The following is a 16,007-nucleotide window of genomic DNA, read 5'->3' on the forward strand; positions in this document are numbered from 1 at the left end:
GAACACCAATGCTAAAATCAGGAGGACCCGAGTTCAAATCTGATCTTAGACACTTAATACTTCCTAGATGTGTGACCCTGGGCAAGTCATTTTGCCCCAATTGCCTGGAAAAAAAAAAGTCTTAAAGTACTTAAAATGCAATCATGTTGGGGGAAGGACTAGATTTGTTCAACTTGGAACCAGAGCGCAGAACCAAAAGGTATATTGTAAAATTTTAAACATTATCAATGTAAGAATTGGTTTTATTTGATTATGTTTATGTTACAAAGATTTTCTTTTCTTTTTTTCCAACAGGAAGATGGGATGAGAAGGAAAATGCTTATTATTTTAAAATTAAATCAAAATGAAAATAGGCTATTGAAAGACATTAAAATGCTAATAAAAACACAAATTATTTGTATATGCATGTATTTTCCTCATTATAATCTATAAACTTCTTGAAGACAAGCCTGGCATATAAACATTTAATCAATGTGTGTTGATTGACCTATTGTATCTTAAGAGAACTATAGATGTAGAACGAATCAGACTTTCCTCCCTCCTTTTTTTCCTTCCTTCCATCCTTCCTCTTTTTCTCCTTCCCTCCCTTCTTTCTTTCCTTCTTGCGTTTTTGTTAACTGTACTTCTTTGTTTTAAGGAAGAGTCTTTTGGGAGGCGGGGGTAGAGTTCATTGGAAGTGAGATCAATGTGGAAAGAGAGCATCAACAGAACATTTATTTAAAACAAAACAAAAACAAGCCAGAGCTGTGGTGCCTTAGGAGGTAGCAGATTTCATATTACTGGAGGATTTCAAGGCTTGATGAGCAGCCATCAGGGGTATGGCTGAGAGGATTCCTGTCCACAGACAAGGTGATCTTTGAGGCTCTTTCTGACTCACAGATCCTGTGGGACTTTGCCCCTTCCTGGCTGCAAACATTCACATAGACTATAAAACTAAAGTAGAACAAACTAATCTCTTCTCCAGTTGACCTTTTTATTCTCCCCAGTCTATATATGCCATTTAATAAATGGAAAAACTGAATCCCAGAGGAAGCACTTTGCCCAAAGTCACTCAAAGAGGGGGACAGGTAGGATTTAATCCAGGTCTCCTGACTTCCAGTCTTAGATTCAGCAAAGACTGATAGAAAAGAACACTGAATTTAAAGAAATTTGGCTTAAATTCTGCTTCTGCTGTTTATAACTGTGAGGAACACTTTCTCTATAGGCCTCATTTTCTCATTTTAAGACAGGCATGAAACAACTGCCCGAACTTTCCTCTCAGACTCATTAAGCATTCAAAGCCACATGTACCTTGGATAATGTCGTTGTCCATATGACAGGGGGAGCTAATTTGTGACTGTTCCCACAGACTCAGGGCTCAGGAAGCTGTCCCTCGGGAAACAAAGGTAACAAAAAAAATTTTTTTAAAATACAAATTTATTATTTTTTTTGCATTTATATCAGTCTTTTATAGAAGGGAGTTTCCCCTTCTCTCCAGGTCAAACTCTCTCTTTTGACAAAGAAAAACAATATGCAATTAATTCCATCAAACCACATATATATACACCATTCTGCCCTGGTCATCCCTTACCTCTTTAACATGGAAGCATATTTCATTTCCTTTTCCTGGAAACTAGATTGGCTTTTTTCAATTATTCAATAATTATCTTTTCATTTATCTTGTAGCCATGATATATAACTTTCTTTAGGTTCTATTTTTTTTTTCACTCATCCCTTCTTGCAAATTTTCCCATGTGGTTTTTCTTAACCCTGATCACTGAAAAAGCTGGACAAAGATTCCTTGATTCTTGAGTGTTTGGAAAGAAACATAACACTGCTGAGGGGGCTTGTTGTGTTTGGCATTTCATAGAGTGTGTTCGTGTGCCCAGTGTGGCTTTCTTTGTCCTTCTTTACTAGCTTGCTGTTGCCAAAGTTACTAGCAGTGTCTCTGGGGCAGAGAGAAAGGGTAGTTGGGGACTAAAAGGTGCTAGTTAAATATGAAAGACCTGGGAAAAATACAAGTGCAGGGAAAGAGCCCAGGCTGATTATTAAATCAGAAAATCTGGATAGAAAGGCACCCACCCCACAGGAGAAGAGACCAGATGGCCCTAAAGGGGAAAGTGAAGTGGGTGACCTCATACATCCCTCCCTCACCTAAATCCAATTCACTTGCATGTCACATCATCACCTCCCTGATGTCATGGTCCTCCATGTTCTGACATGTCATTGCTCATGAAAGACAATCTTTTCTTTAGAGTTTATGTGACATCACTCTCTCCTGGTTGTCCTTCCTACTTACCTGACTGCTCCTTCCCAATCTCTTTTACTGGGTCTCTATTGGGGTCCCAACCTGGATGTACGTGTCCCCTAAGATTCTGTCTTGGGAGATTAAATTGATTCTCTATCATTTCTTATTGAACCTATTTATGGCTAGTTGATTTTGTTCTATAACTGCCAGTCATGGTTTTGTCTCTGAACTTAGTTTAGAAATTTAGTTGGCTGGTAACGAGTTAAGTTTAGAAATCTAGTTCTCTGGCTAATCACTGTTCTATTCTTGCCTCAAGAAAATCTGTTGTCTTTGAGGGATGCGGTAGACACCAGGGGGTCTAGTCTAGTATTTTTACATCAAGTCATGCTTCAAGCATGTCTGGTTTACTATCTAAAGAAATGTGGTCCACCATCTCTGACCTTGCAGGTGGACTCAAAGAACATTTCTCAGTTACAAGAGGGGATTATTGCTTAGCTCCTCATTCCCAATAAATCATTATGTCCCCCACACCTCATCTCTTTCACCAATTATGTTGTTCCCCACCCCCATCTTGTAATCTATTATAACTTGTTCATCTCCAAGATCCTGTTTCTTCTCCCCCAAATTGGAATTCTATTTATTGATAAATGTCTTTTACTAATAAATTAATCATGCTTGGAACTTTGTGCCTCAGTTTACCTTATTTTAACTGTTAACATTGGGCCCACTTTCCTCCTTTTTATATTACTTCATCATCTCTAGACTGATGATTCTCAAACCCAATAATTAAGATCCGGCCTCTCCTAACCTCCAATCTCACATTGCCTACTGAACATCTCAAACTGGATGTGCCATGGGCATCTTAAACTCAACATGTCCAGAATAGAACTCATATTTTCACCCAAATCCTCACCTTTATGTCTCTGTCACTGTAGAGGACACTCCTGTGCTCCCAGTCCTCCAATGTCACAACTTAGCAGTTATCCTTGGCTCCTTATTATCTCACCTGTTCACCTAGCCAATCTGTTTCCAGTCTATTGATTTCATCTTTGCAAACATCTCTTGTATACACCCCCTTCTCTCCTCTGAACTTTTGATACAATGGGGCCTTGGAGCTAAGAATAACAGTCTATTGTGTTAGTCCTTGATCCCAGGACTGAGAACAGACCTCACAAATCGAGAATTAACTTGAACTACTTCAGAGAACATCAGGGTTGAGCGGGACTTAGTCCAACACCCCCATTTTACAGAGGGGGCCCATGAAGCACAGTGCTTGCTTGTGATATCACAATGGCAGAGCTGGGATTGGAAATGAGCCAAACCAAAAAGTCCAAGGAAGAAAGCTTGAATAAAAATCTAGTTCATAAGCAAAAAACAAACAAAAACAAGCCGTGAACTTCCTAACCCACACTAGTCTGAAACACACCTGAGCCTGTAGTCAGTCAGTAAGCATTTATTAACTGGTTACTCTGAGCTAAGCACAACAGTGATAGGGTTAAGACCTCAAGGCCTCTTTTTGGACAAGCGAGCTTCCTAAAAAGATGTCCTTGGGTGGCTGGTATAGTCACTATTTCTCCCATTTTAGGTGGCTAGTCATTTGGAAACCAATGACCCCGTCTATGGCCATAGCCAATGCTAGCTGTCTACCTTGGGGACTTCCCCAGGAGACCTCAGTTATGGTACCTGGATCATTGAAAATGAACAGAAAGTGCAATCTCCATTCCCCAAGCCCTCTAGGATGGACCTGGAACCAGGAAGCCCTAGACACTAGGGTGAGTTACTTAAGCCTGTCTCATTCTCCTCATCTGTAAAATGTGGCTGTCACCTACTTGCTATGGGATAGTGTGAGGATCAAATGAGAAAACAACCATAAAACACTTAGTGGTTGGCATATAGTGAGCACCGCGTCAATGTTCCCTATTTATGAGTGTGGTAAGACAAATCTGACTTGGTCCTGGTTTGGAATTCTTGTGTGAATTTGGATCACAGTGATTTCTCTTTACCTTGAAAGCCTCAATTTCTCCACCTATAAAACAAGAGGACCGGACTAGAAGATCTCTAAATTACCTTACAACTTGGGTGTTTTGATTCCAAATATCCAATAGAGGCAAAAGCAACCAGAGGGAAGGTTAGATCAATGTGGGTAAAGTGTGTGTGTGTGAGCATGCAGGAGGGGACATTTGGCTCCTTAGGACCTTCCTTGGGGAATTCTGTGGACCCGGGAGTCCAGGGACCAACACTTAGCTGTGTGATCTCAGGCAAATCCTTAAGCTTTGATTTCCTCCTTTAGCACAATAAATTCTCACTATTAATAACAATGGTTCTACCTGGGAATGTGGAGATGAACTACATGGCTTTTCCAGACCCTGTGACTTTAAGTCACTTTAAGCTTCCACAATAGGGTGTGGAAGGGGAGGGCACTTCTCCAAGGCTGGGCCTGCCCTTCCCATAGCCAGAACCGCCTCAGCCCTAGCCTTGACCACATGGGATATTCCCTTGTCTCCCTCAGGACCATTCCACAACCCCAGCTGGCTCCAGGTCCTGCCCTCACTCTGGGTACTCAGAGCAGCTGAGGCCCCTGGCCTTCAGCAACAGGATGTGGTCTGGCAACCCACAGAGAGCACACCCCGCCCCCTTGACCCCAAAGCAGCCCAGCTGCTCCCAGTCACCCCCTCTCCCCCAAGGAAATGGCCAGAGCTCTGTGCAAACACACCCAGAGAGGCACAAACACATATGCACTGCAGGGAAGGCTCGTGTTGACAAGGTTTACCAAACAAATTCATACCCCACTCTGTGAGGGAGGGTTGTTATTATTAGTCCCTTTTAGCAGAAGAATTGTCGCAGGTTGCGCAGTCACTCAAGTGTCCGAGTCAATAATCGAGTCCAATTTGACTCCAAAGTCATTGTGTTTAGGACACAGCTGCCAATTATGCACCCAGATACGTACGTATGCGCTGACGGGTACCCACCTCTGCACACAAGTACCTGCATGTGGCCGATACCCCCAAGTCTGACAGACAGGCAGGGGAATCAGAGAACCCATTTCCAATATCTTTTCTCTCCTTCCAAAAGGCTAACACTGGAGCCAAGGCTCTTGTATCTCCCATAATGGACACCCATAAGTGTTTTCTGCCTTTCTTTTGCTGGTAGGAACAGATGGAATTTCCTTTTAAACTAAGACAAATTTGGAGTATCTACGTGTTCATTTCCCCAGAATAGCCACAAACCGGGACCCATTGAGGTCCTTTGGCCGGTATTGGAGTAAGGAGTCTCAGCTCTTAGAACTACAAACCATTTCTGCACTCCCACACCTTCAGGTATCACGGACATGAGTCCCATGAGGACTTGCTGGAGACCTTGAAGGTGCTTATCCCAGAGAAGAAAAGCCTCAGGTGGGAATCCAGGGAATCGTTGCCTTCAACTATTGGAAGGGGCTACGGCAGGGGAGTGGATTAAAACATGTTCGCTTTGGTCTCATAATGCAGATTTCATCTTAAGAAAAAAATTTCTTATTCACTTGAAGGGTCAAGTTTCCATTTTTAAAATGGAGATATTTCACAGGATCGTATTAAGTAAAGTGCCACATCAATTCCAAAGCATTAAATTAGTGACAGAAATCAGAGCTACCCCAAAATTGACTGGGCTGCCTCAGGTGGCCTGTCAATGGAGTTTTTCAAAACAGAGACTAGATATAATACAAGACATACTGTTCAGGTACTGGATAGCTGCTTGAGATCCAGGATCCCATGAATCTCTAAGGGCGAAATAGGTCTGTTTTAAATATCAGAGAATCTCAGAGGTAGGGGATACTCAGAGGACAAGTAGTCCAACCCTTGCTTGAGTAGGATTCCCATCTGCAACATCCCCAAATATTCCAAAGGTGACAGACAGCTCGTTACCTCCAGAAACATTCTTTGGGTCCTGATTATTAGAATTTTTCCCCCTAATATCAGGTTTGAGCACTGCTTCCAAGCAAAATTCTGACAAATGATGCTAGAGAGGTGGCCTCCTTCTTTGCTCCTCTAGGAGATGTGGGAGACCCATTTCAGAAGATGGAAATGTGATCCAGCACTCCAAGGGCAACCCAGGAAAAAAAGACAGCTGATGTGCACACCAGGCCAAAGACTATCTGGGTAAAGAAACATGGGAAGGGTGAGCCTTTAAAAGAATGTACTAAGTTCTCTATTATTACAAAGGGGTTATCCACAGGCTTAGGATGGTATATCTTCCATCTTACAGCTGTTAACATTCCAGGGCAAGGGTAAGAGAGGCCCTTCCATCTCTAGGGACTTAGAAAAATAGCAGAAGAGGAGAGCATTTGCTCCTGAGAACAGCTGGAATCCAGTCCCCAAAGCCAAGCTTGGGGTATGGATGGGGGTGGGGAAGAGGTATTGTACTCCTCCTCTTACCCCCACAAATGGCATTAGCTTAGTAGGAGCTGCCCCTAACCTTACCAGTCATTCAGGAGCTTTTAGGATAACAGAATTTAAGGTTAGAAGTGGTCTTAGAGTTCCAGTTCTATCACTTCCTTTTATAGATAAAGGAACTGAGGTCTAGAGAGAGGAAGTCACTTGACAAGGCTGTATAGGTGATGGAATAATGGAATAAGAACTGAACTTAGTTCCTGGCTTTAAATTTTGTTCTTTTCTGGCTAAAGCTCAAAGCTTGCTTGTTCCCTGCTGGACAAAGCACCCACAGAGGGATGTGGAAGACAGGCTGGTGGCAGGGACAATTTTTTATCTTTTAGAAGAAAAAATAAAAACGCAAGGAAATAAGCCTGGAGTGGGATGAGGGGGATGGTGGTGGAAAACATCTCCTAAATCTAAATAAATTCAATCCAGGCCACAGAGTTGTGGAGGGGAAGTGGGGGCGGAGGGGGGAAGGGTGAGGGGGAATGTTGGAGGAGTTCAAGAAAGAGGGTGGGGGTGGGTGAAAAGATGCAAAGTAAACACCCTAGATAGGACTTGGCCAGATTCCTTGCTCCATTTCCAAAACCCGGGGTGCAGACTGCTGAGTGCCTGCCTGAGTGGTGTTTCCACAAAAGCCCAGGCCTGAGAGGCCTGACTATATAAGGCATTCTCTGACCAAGCGAAGAAAACTGGGAGACTTCACATATCATAGCCTCCTTTCATTCCACCTCCCAGCCTCCTCCCCTCTCCGGAACAGCAGCATCAAAACAAACTCTTGCTGGCAAAGGTCAGGTAGCCAGTGTGACCCACAGTCTCCTTCAAGGGCACCCCAATCTTAAACTGAGCCTCGCCTAGGACAGGCAAGGGGTCCAGTGCCCCACCCAGATCTGGCAAAGGCAAGTTAGCTGTCCGAACGTTGTACTCTCGCAGCAGGATTTCTAGGGTGGTGACTTCGATGAACCCATGCTCAGCCAGGGCTTGGCAGGTCCGCTGGACTTGTTCGATGCAAGGTGAGAAAGAGCAGAGGCGACCACCTGAGGGAAAGTGGGTGGGAAGGAGGAGGAAGATAGAAGGAGAGCAGGATTGGGGGTGTGAGGGGAGGGAACAAAAAGGGAAGGAAGGAATGGGAGGGAAAACACATAAAATAGCAATGTTATTATCTTCCCATGACTAAATTCAGTCCAATCTTAGAACCATAGGATTTAAGAACTGTGTTCTTAAAACAAAGGATGGTAGACTTGGAGAGAGACCTTGGGGTCATCTAATCCACTTCCCGATGAACTAGAGGGTTCGCTTATAGATTAAATGAGTTGGCTAAGGTCTTAGTTAGTAAGGGAAATTAGGATTCAAAGCCATTTGTTCTATTCTTGGTCTCTTTCTATACATGTGGAATGTACTTCCTTACTAGGTAATATTTATACTCTACCTCAGTTCTGAAAAAATCTACTTCCAATCCTCTTCCTAGGAAGAGAAGTAAGAAACTATAAGCTACCATGAGTCAGATATCTATTCTTATTTATTCAATTTGTGTCCCTCTTGCCCCTAATTAAAGCTTACAGTTGAATAAATGAAGACAAAACTTTAAACTGCTCAATGATCAAACTAAGAGTTCTGACTCTAGTCAGGAGACCCGAGTTCAAATGTCACTTCTGATGATTGTTACCTGTGTGACCTTGAAAAAGAAGCTATGTTTCTAGGCCTCAGCTTCCCTGGCTGTAAAATGAAGAGGTTGCACTAGACGACTTCTCAGATTCCTCCTACTACCAGATCTATAGTTCTGTAATCTGCTTGCCTAAGAGGTAAGATAATAGCCGGAGTTTAGAGTTCTGCCCTTAAATTTCTGTGTGGCCTGAGGCAAGACCCCATCTTCTTCTCAGAAACAGTTTCTTCCTATGTCAACTAGGAATAATGCTTTGCTGAAGGAGTGGATGAGATGGTCTTGAATTCTGTTTCAATTCTAAAATTCAAGAAGTTACCTTTTTTGAAATCATCTAATTAAACATGGCTTTGGGCACCAGGTCAGCTGGATCATAAGGACCTATAGTTTGGAAAGGATGAGTTGGGACTACCATTAGAGATGCAATTCTTCCTCAAGTTCTTTTCCAGCTATATTATTGTCTTTACCCACCTTCCCTGGGCATTCCAAGTCCCAGTGGATGCAAACAGAACCTTCAACTATAGGGCTGTGTTTGATTTATGAGAAACTTAAGAGGACCATGGGATCATAGGATTTAAAGTTAAAAAGAAAATCAACTCCTTGGTCCAAGTCTCTCATAGGTGAGAACACTGACTTTAAGGGAGGTTAAGAGATTTGCCAAAGATCAAAAGCGTATTTAAGTGATAAAGGCAGGATTCAAACCCAGGTGTTTTAATAGTAAATCCAATGCTTTTTCTGTTTCACCACACAATCCCTTGCATGTAACACCAAGGTAGGCCAAATCAGGAGTAAGAACATTCTAACAAAATGATCAAGGCCATCAAAGATTCTGGTCCTATTCTGGGATAGTGAATTCCCCAGTCAGAGTGGAAATATTCCAGCAAAGACTGAATGGCCACTTATCAGGGAGATAGCAGATCAGATTTAGGTGCAAAGAAAGAGGCTGAAGAGATGCCTTTTGAAGTTCTCAGAGTCTGTACTAAGTTTGGACCCAGCAAAAAAACTCTTTGTATATGGAGGCACAAGAATTGCCTCCCCAAACCCTGCCCCCATCTCTGCTTTCTCACACCATTCTCAAGGCATGCCTTCTTGTACATACACAACCACATAGGTACACAAAAAAACTTGACCTTACTCCAGGAAATTACCATACCATTTCTCTACTTCACCTCATAGTAGGTAGGCAACAGAGGCCACAAAGCAAATCTTTTCTCACTTAGCAAAATAGTATAACAAAAAGCATGGCCATAGAGATGTTCAGAGAGCCAAGAAGTCTCATCTTCTCTTTGAGAATGAAAGGCTGATCCATTCCCACCATCACCTCAAATCTAGTTTGCCTACACTTCCACATATTCTGGGAAGCCCTACCCCATAGCTTTTTGAGCTTCCCCAGCACTTAGTGGTTGTCAATCATTTGTACATGGTAAATGTTGTTGCTTTTTTTTTTTAATTAATTAATTTATTTTTATTAAAGCTTTTCATTTTTCAAAACACATGCATGGGGACCACTAGGTGGTACACTGGATAGAGCACCAGCCCTGAAGTCAAGAGAACTTGAGTTCAAATCTGGCCTCAGACATTTAATACTTCCTAGCTATGTGACCTTGGGCAAGTTATTTAACCCCAATTGCTTCAGCAAAAAAAAACCCCCAAAAACATATGAATGGATAATTTTTCAACATTAAACCTTGCAAAACCTTGCATTCCAATTTTTCTTCCCCTTGCCCCACACCCTTCCTTAGATGGCAAGTAGTTCAACATATGTTAAACATGGTAGAAATAGGTTAAATCCAATATATGAATACATATTTATACAATTATCTTGCTGCACAAGAAAAATCAAATCCACCAGAAAAAAAAAGTGAGAAAGAAAATAAAATGAAATCAAACAACAACAAAAAGAGTGAAAATACTATGTTGTGAACTACACTCAGTTCCTACATTCTTCTCTCTGGGTGCAGATAGCTCTCTTCATCACAAGATCATTGGAATTAGTCTGAATCATCTCATTGAAGAGAGCCACTTCCATCAGAATTGATCATCTTATAATCTTGTGGTTGACAGTACACAATAAATGTTGAAAAAGTCTATTGAATGAATCACATATGGAGATATTTCTTCTAGTTAATTGTTCATATGTATAGACCTACCTTTGCAGACTAACTCATTAAGGATTTTTTATTCCTCAAATTAGAAGCTTCCTGAAGCCAGAGCTCAGATCACACAATCAATGTTAGAAGATCCCTTACCACAGAAAAGTAATTTGAGCAAGATTAAGGAGAGGGAATGGGAAACATTTCCCCCAATCTCAGAACTCAAATCCCAGGAGAGGAACTTTGTGAATGCAGTAAGATAGCTGAGCTAATTTGCTTTTATATCTTCTCCATGAACACCTCTCTTCATTTTGTCATTCACTGCAATGTCAGGTTTGCTAATAGCCCATCCTTCCTTCCCATGGATCAGGCTACAAAAAAAAAGGGCAAAAATGTTTGATTTTCACTAAGACAGGCTCTGGGCTGGGGGAAGGAAGAGAAAATCATGTTTGGCTCCTTCCCCTGTTACCCTGGTGATCACCTCTGTCCCTGTCCCTGCACAGAGGAGGAGGATGGGAAAGAGAAAAATGGAGATTCCTGAGATAAGGGGAAGGAAGAAAAGGTAGGAAGAGGAGGGAAAGAGAAGGAAGTGGGGAGAAGGCAAAGTAGAAAAGGAAGAAAGAAGGTAAGATAGAAAGAAGAGATGGATCTCTTCTCGTCAGTCTTGTATATAGTGCCTAGAGAAGGGCATGTCCCCCCAGGAATGGCCACATATGAGCAGTGAGAGAGTGGAGAGAGTCAAAGATAACCCCAAAGTTGTGATTATGTGAAAGAGAAGGGGAAAGCTGGTAATACAGTGAAGGAAGGGGAAAGCTGGTAATACAGTGAAGGCAGGGTAAAGAGCAGGTTTTAAGGGAAAAGATAGCCTCTCCCCCAGGAGAAAAGTGCAAAATGCAGACACAAGCCCATGGGAGGAAACAAGCCAGACAAACTGAATCCATGATCCTCCAGGGATGTCAAGGGATCAAGAAACTGAAATCCAGGACATCCCAGTTGTTGCTCTTGAGGCTCAAATTTGTCAGGAGTATAGCTGAGACAGGGGAAGTGGGTAATATACAAGGCAGCATGTTCCACCCCACACCCCCACACCCCCAGCCCTTAACAGCACTTGCTTTTCTATAGCCCTTGGCCCCACAGGATGCATGTCTAGGTCCTATAATCTCTTCTGGAAGCAGCCTTGTTGTCTCTCACTACACTTCCCCCAATTCTCCCAGCTCAGCTACCAGATGCTGCAGCATTTTAGGGAATGAATTCCTTTGATGAGGTAAAGAACTCCCTAACAAGAAAAGAGAAAGATGGGGGCGAGGGGGTGGAGACTTTCACAGCCTTCAGTTGCTGTCCAAGGAGACAGGAGAGGAAAGGACTCAGAGGCTTTTTCTATAATTCTTTCCATGGCAAGGGGATTCAGAAAAGGGCATTTTAATAAAGTAATGGGAAAGCATCACCCCTGGACGTAAAGGGATTGGACCAGACCCTAACTCTGGGGCCTGGAAGTCAAAAGTCCTATGGATATGATTTAGGGGTCTATGCTGTACAACTTAAACTGCAACAGAAATAGGAATTGCTATTTTGACAGAATGGATGCAAGAAATGGAGAAATTCAGAGTTAGGAAGGAGAGTTTGGTGGTTCAGTTAACTATTTTACCACAGAGGAAACTGAGCCCTAAAAGAGGCAAAAGGCATGGCTTTTGATACACAAGGAATAAGTAGTAAAAATGACAAAATCCAGAGCTAAGAAGGACCCCAAAGGCCATTGAGTTTAACCGGTAACTGAGCAAAAATTCTTTCTATAATCACCATGAACTTCCTTTTCAAAGCCTTCATAGACTGGGAACTCACAAGCCTTAAACCTTATATATTAGATTTAAGAACTCCTGGTCTTCCACAATACATTTTCTTCTATAAAAATATTTTAAGGTTTTCTTCCTTTAAGAAACACCTGAAGTTCCCATATCCGGCTTTAAAAGTTCAGATCTGCTAGGTCTGATACTGCAATTACTGGTGACTAAGCAACCTCACGTTGAAGAGTGTGTGAGCATGAAGGGGATGTTTTTGAGAGCTCATGTATCTCAGTACTAAAGTAGTGGGAGGCCTTGGAGCAGAGAGAAAGAAAGAGAAAGATTAAGACACAAAAGCCAGTGTCTCCTCATTTAATCTCAGGAGGAAAGGGGAGGGGGCAAGAAACACACCTTCCCTCAGCTTTGAGGCCAATGAGCAAAGCTGGAAAAAACTCACATTGCTTGGGTTCTGAGCTCTCAAGGCTCTTTCCAGGATCCAGACACTGAGTGAAGTGATATACCTGAACTGTCAGTCAGCAGGGAATTGAACTCATTAGACAAAAATCTCAATGTGGAGGTTTCTTGACCCTTTAAGAGAATTTAAGAGAATTCCCCTTTGAATAGGGGAAAAAATACATCTTTATTTTTAACATAATTGGTTTGTTTTGTAATCCTGTGTACTTTATATAGTTATGAATTTAGAAACATTACTTTGGGAAGAAATTCAGACTGTTTCACTTAGACTGTCAAAGACACAAAAACTTAAGAATCCCGGTTTTAGACTAAATCCCAATCCTGACTGGCTATTTTAGTCAAGTGACCCCCTCCATGGGCCAGTCAACAATGTATAGGTGGAGAACATTTCCATACAGAGAATTTCCTATAAAAGTTAAATCACAGGTGGAAACCCCTCTCCCAGGTAAATGTGCAGACCATTGTGTTAACTTCTAGGGAGACATAATTCAAAATGAAGTGATTGAACTAGTACTGATAGGCCAAAAGAAAATAGTTTCTCTCCTCAAGGAAGAAACAAGAAATATACACATAAATCCATGTAAAACATAAAAAATAAAAAGTAAGTTCAGAACCAGATGACTGGCCATGGGGCAGAGAAGGTACTCAAAATGAAAAAGACCTCATGAAAGAAATGGCCCTTAAGTTAGGCTTCCAAGAAAGGGAGGGAATTCTAAAGGGCAGGAGTGAGGAAAGAGTAGATTCCAGGCACAAGGGACCTACACAAAAACATGGAGGTCTAGGGAAGAGAATACCATATGTAAGGAACAGCAAGTGTAACAATTTGGCTGGTTTGTAGAGTGTGTGAAGGGGAATAAATGTTTAACGAGTCTAGAAATGGTCTGGAGTCATGTTGCCAAGGGCTTCAAATGAGAACTTAAAACTGGTTGTTTGGTATTCTTCATTCATGTCTGACTCTTCATGAGTTTTTTTGGGGGGGTTTCTTGGCAAAGACACTAAAGTGTTTGCCATTCCCTTCTTCAACTCATTTTACAGATAAAAAAACTGAGAGAAATGGACTTAGGTGACTCGCCCAGGGTCACATAGCTAGAAAGCAGAACTCAAGTCTTCCTGACTCCAGGCTCAATATTCTATCTACTAAGCCACCTGCCTGCCCTTTCTTTAAACTTAAATTCATCCAAAAGAGAGCATTAGATCTTAGAGATAATAGGAAGCCAAACAGAACTTCTTGAGCAAGAAAATAATAGGGTCAGGTGCTTTAGGTATATCATGTTGGCAGCTCTGTGGCGTATGATTATGAAAAGTAAAGTGACTAGAAAAGCTAAGAGTGAAGGGACTATTACAAATTCAAGTGAGGGGATGAGGGCCTGAATTAGGGATGTGTCATAACAGCTGAGATGGATCCCAAAAGTGGGATAGATATTGAAGATTTTAAGATTAAATACATAATCTGGCAATAATAATAATAGCTAACATTTATATAGTTTTCACTGTAACGACTGCGCTAGCACCCAGGACATCCCAGAATCAGTCAGAGTCAGGGTAAGCAAAAATCCTCAGTCTTTATTCTTGGTCTTAGAGCAGGATTGAACAGGACTGAAGCAGATTCTCTGCAACCACTTTCTCCCTCATATACCACAGAGAGTGACTCTGGCTAGTTTTACTCCACTCCCTAGTCGCTCCTACAATCCTCTGTATACACCAATCATTGAGCCAGTACAGATAGTGGAAAGGACCATATTCCAAGCATATGCCCATAGAGTATTGTCCAATCAGTAGTTAGCCTCAAGCGCTCAGCAGTCTCGACCTCAGTGCATCAACTCAATCAGTCCTCTACATTTCTCTATGTGTCTGGCACCAGGCTTAGTGCTTTTTAATTATCTCATTTGATCTTCCTCACAACTTTAGGAGGTAGGTATTTTCCCCATTTCACAGTTGTAGAAACAGAGGCAGAAGTAATTTACCTAAAGTTATTAAGTGTTTGAAAGCAGGATTGAATTTATGTTTTACTAATTCCAGGCCTGGCATTCTATCCACTGTGCCGGCTAGTTGTCCTGCAAATGATTTTGAGTGGAGTGAGGGAGAGTGAAGGACCAAGGATGACTTTGAAATAAAGGGTAAAGATATTAAAAGAATGTGAATGACCAATGTACTCCATTTTTGCTGGGTGTGTGAATGAAAAAAATGAAATGAGTTAAGAGTCCTAGTATCTAAACCAGGAACGATAGTCCAATATCACTAATTAATAGGTACACAAAAATTTTTAGTAAAATCCTAGCAGAAAAAAGATATTAAGACAAAAGAACTTATCAGGTCTTGTTAACAGAATAGTGGGTTTGGAGCTAGGAAGAGCTGAATTCAAATACTGCCTCAGACATTCTCTGTATGACCCTGAGCAAGTGATTTAATATATGTTTGCCTTGGATTATTCACCTATAAAATGGAGATGAAATTAGCACCCACCTCCTAGAGTTATTGTGAGGATCAAATGAGATCATAATTGTAAAGTACTTAACATAATGCCTGACATGTAGTAAATGTTATATTGTTAGCTATTATTTTATTATCATTCTACTACATCTCTCCAGAATTTGTCCCCTTTCTCAACACCTACAAAGCTACCACTCATCACCTCATACCTGGAGAACTGTAAAATCCTTCTAATTGGTCTCCTGGTCTCCAGTCTTTCCCCTCTCCCATCAGTTTTTTTTTTTTTTTTTTTTTTTTTTTTGCGGAGGTGATTGAGGTTAAGTAACTTGCCCAGAGTCACACAGCTAGGAAATGTTAAGTAGCCACATTCGAACTCAGGTCCTCCTGATTTCAGGGCTAGTGCTCTATCCACTGTACCACCTAGCTGCCCCTCCCATGAGTTATTAACACAGGTCAATCCCCTGTTCAAGAAGCTTTACTAACCTTATTGTTACTAGAATAAAATACTAATTCCCCCTGACATTTAAATCTTTCCACAATCTGACTACAGCCTATCTTTCCAGACTGATTATATATTACTCCTCCTTTATGAACTCTATGTTCCAGCCAAACCAGCCTACTTACTATTCCCATATTTGATATTCTATGTCCTAGCTTCACGTCTTTGTGCAAGTTGCTCCTCATATTCTCCTTTCTCATCTTCTCCTGCTGGAAACCATGGCTCTCTTCAAGACAGTTCAAATGCCCTCTCCTGAAAGAGGCCTTTCTCGATTTCTAGTTCTCCCCATCTTTTGTTTTTATTTTATTTTGTATTTTCTTATCTTTATACATGCAGTTTTCTCCTCAGGTTTTCCCCCAGTAGAATGTAAGTTCCTTGAGGGCAAAGAATATTTTGTTTATATCCTTGTATCCTCAGATGCTTAACAAATGCTTCCTGAA

At 41.6% G+C, this 16,007-nt stretch overlaps 1 protein-coding gene across 2 annotated transcripts in view; it reads right to left on the bottom strand.

Moving 5' to 3' along the window:
- Positions 1-1,667: 1,667 nt before the first annotated feature.
- TRMT61A (tRNA methyltransferase 61A) overlaps positions 1,668-16,007 on the bottom strand; it is a 51,393-nt gene continuing 37,053 nt past the window's right edge. For both annotated transcript variants that reach the window (XM_031953189.1, XM_031953190.1), the window contains exon 4: positions 1,668-7,670. In XM_031953189.1, the coding sequence (XP_031809049.1) occupies positions 7,399-7,670 (272 nt within the window). In that variant the 3' untranslated portion in view covers positions 1,668-7,398. The remainder of the gene's footprint in view (positions 7,671-16,007) is intronic.

Source organism: Sarcophilus harrisii, chromosome 2 (genome assembly GCF_902635505.1).
Source record: "Sarcophilus harrisii chromosome 2, mSarHar1.11, whole genome shotgun sequence".
Lineage (NCBI taxonomy): Eukaryota > Metazoa > Chordata > Mammalia > Dasyuromorphia > Dasyuridae > Sarcophilus > Sarcophilus harrisii.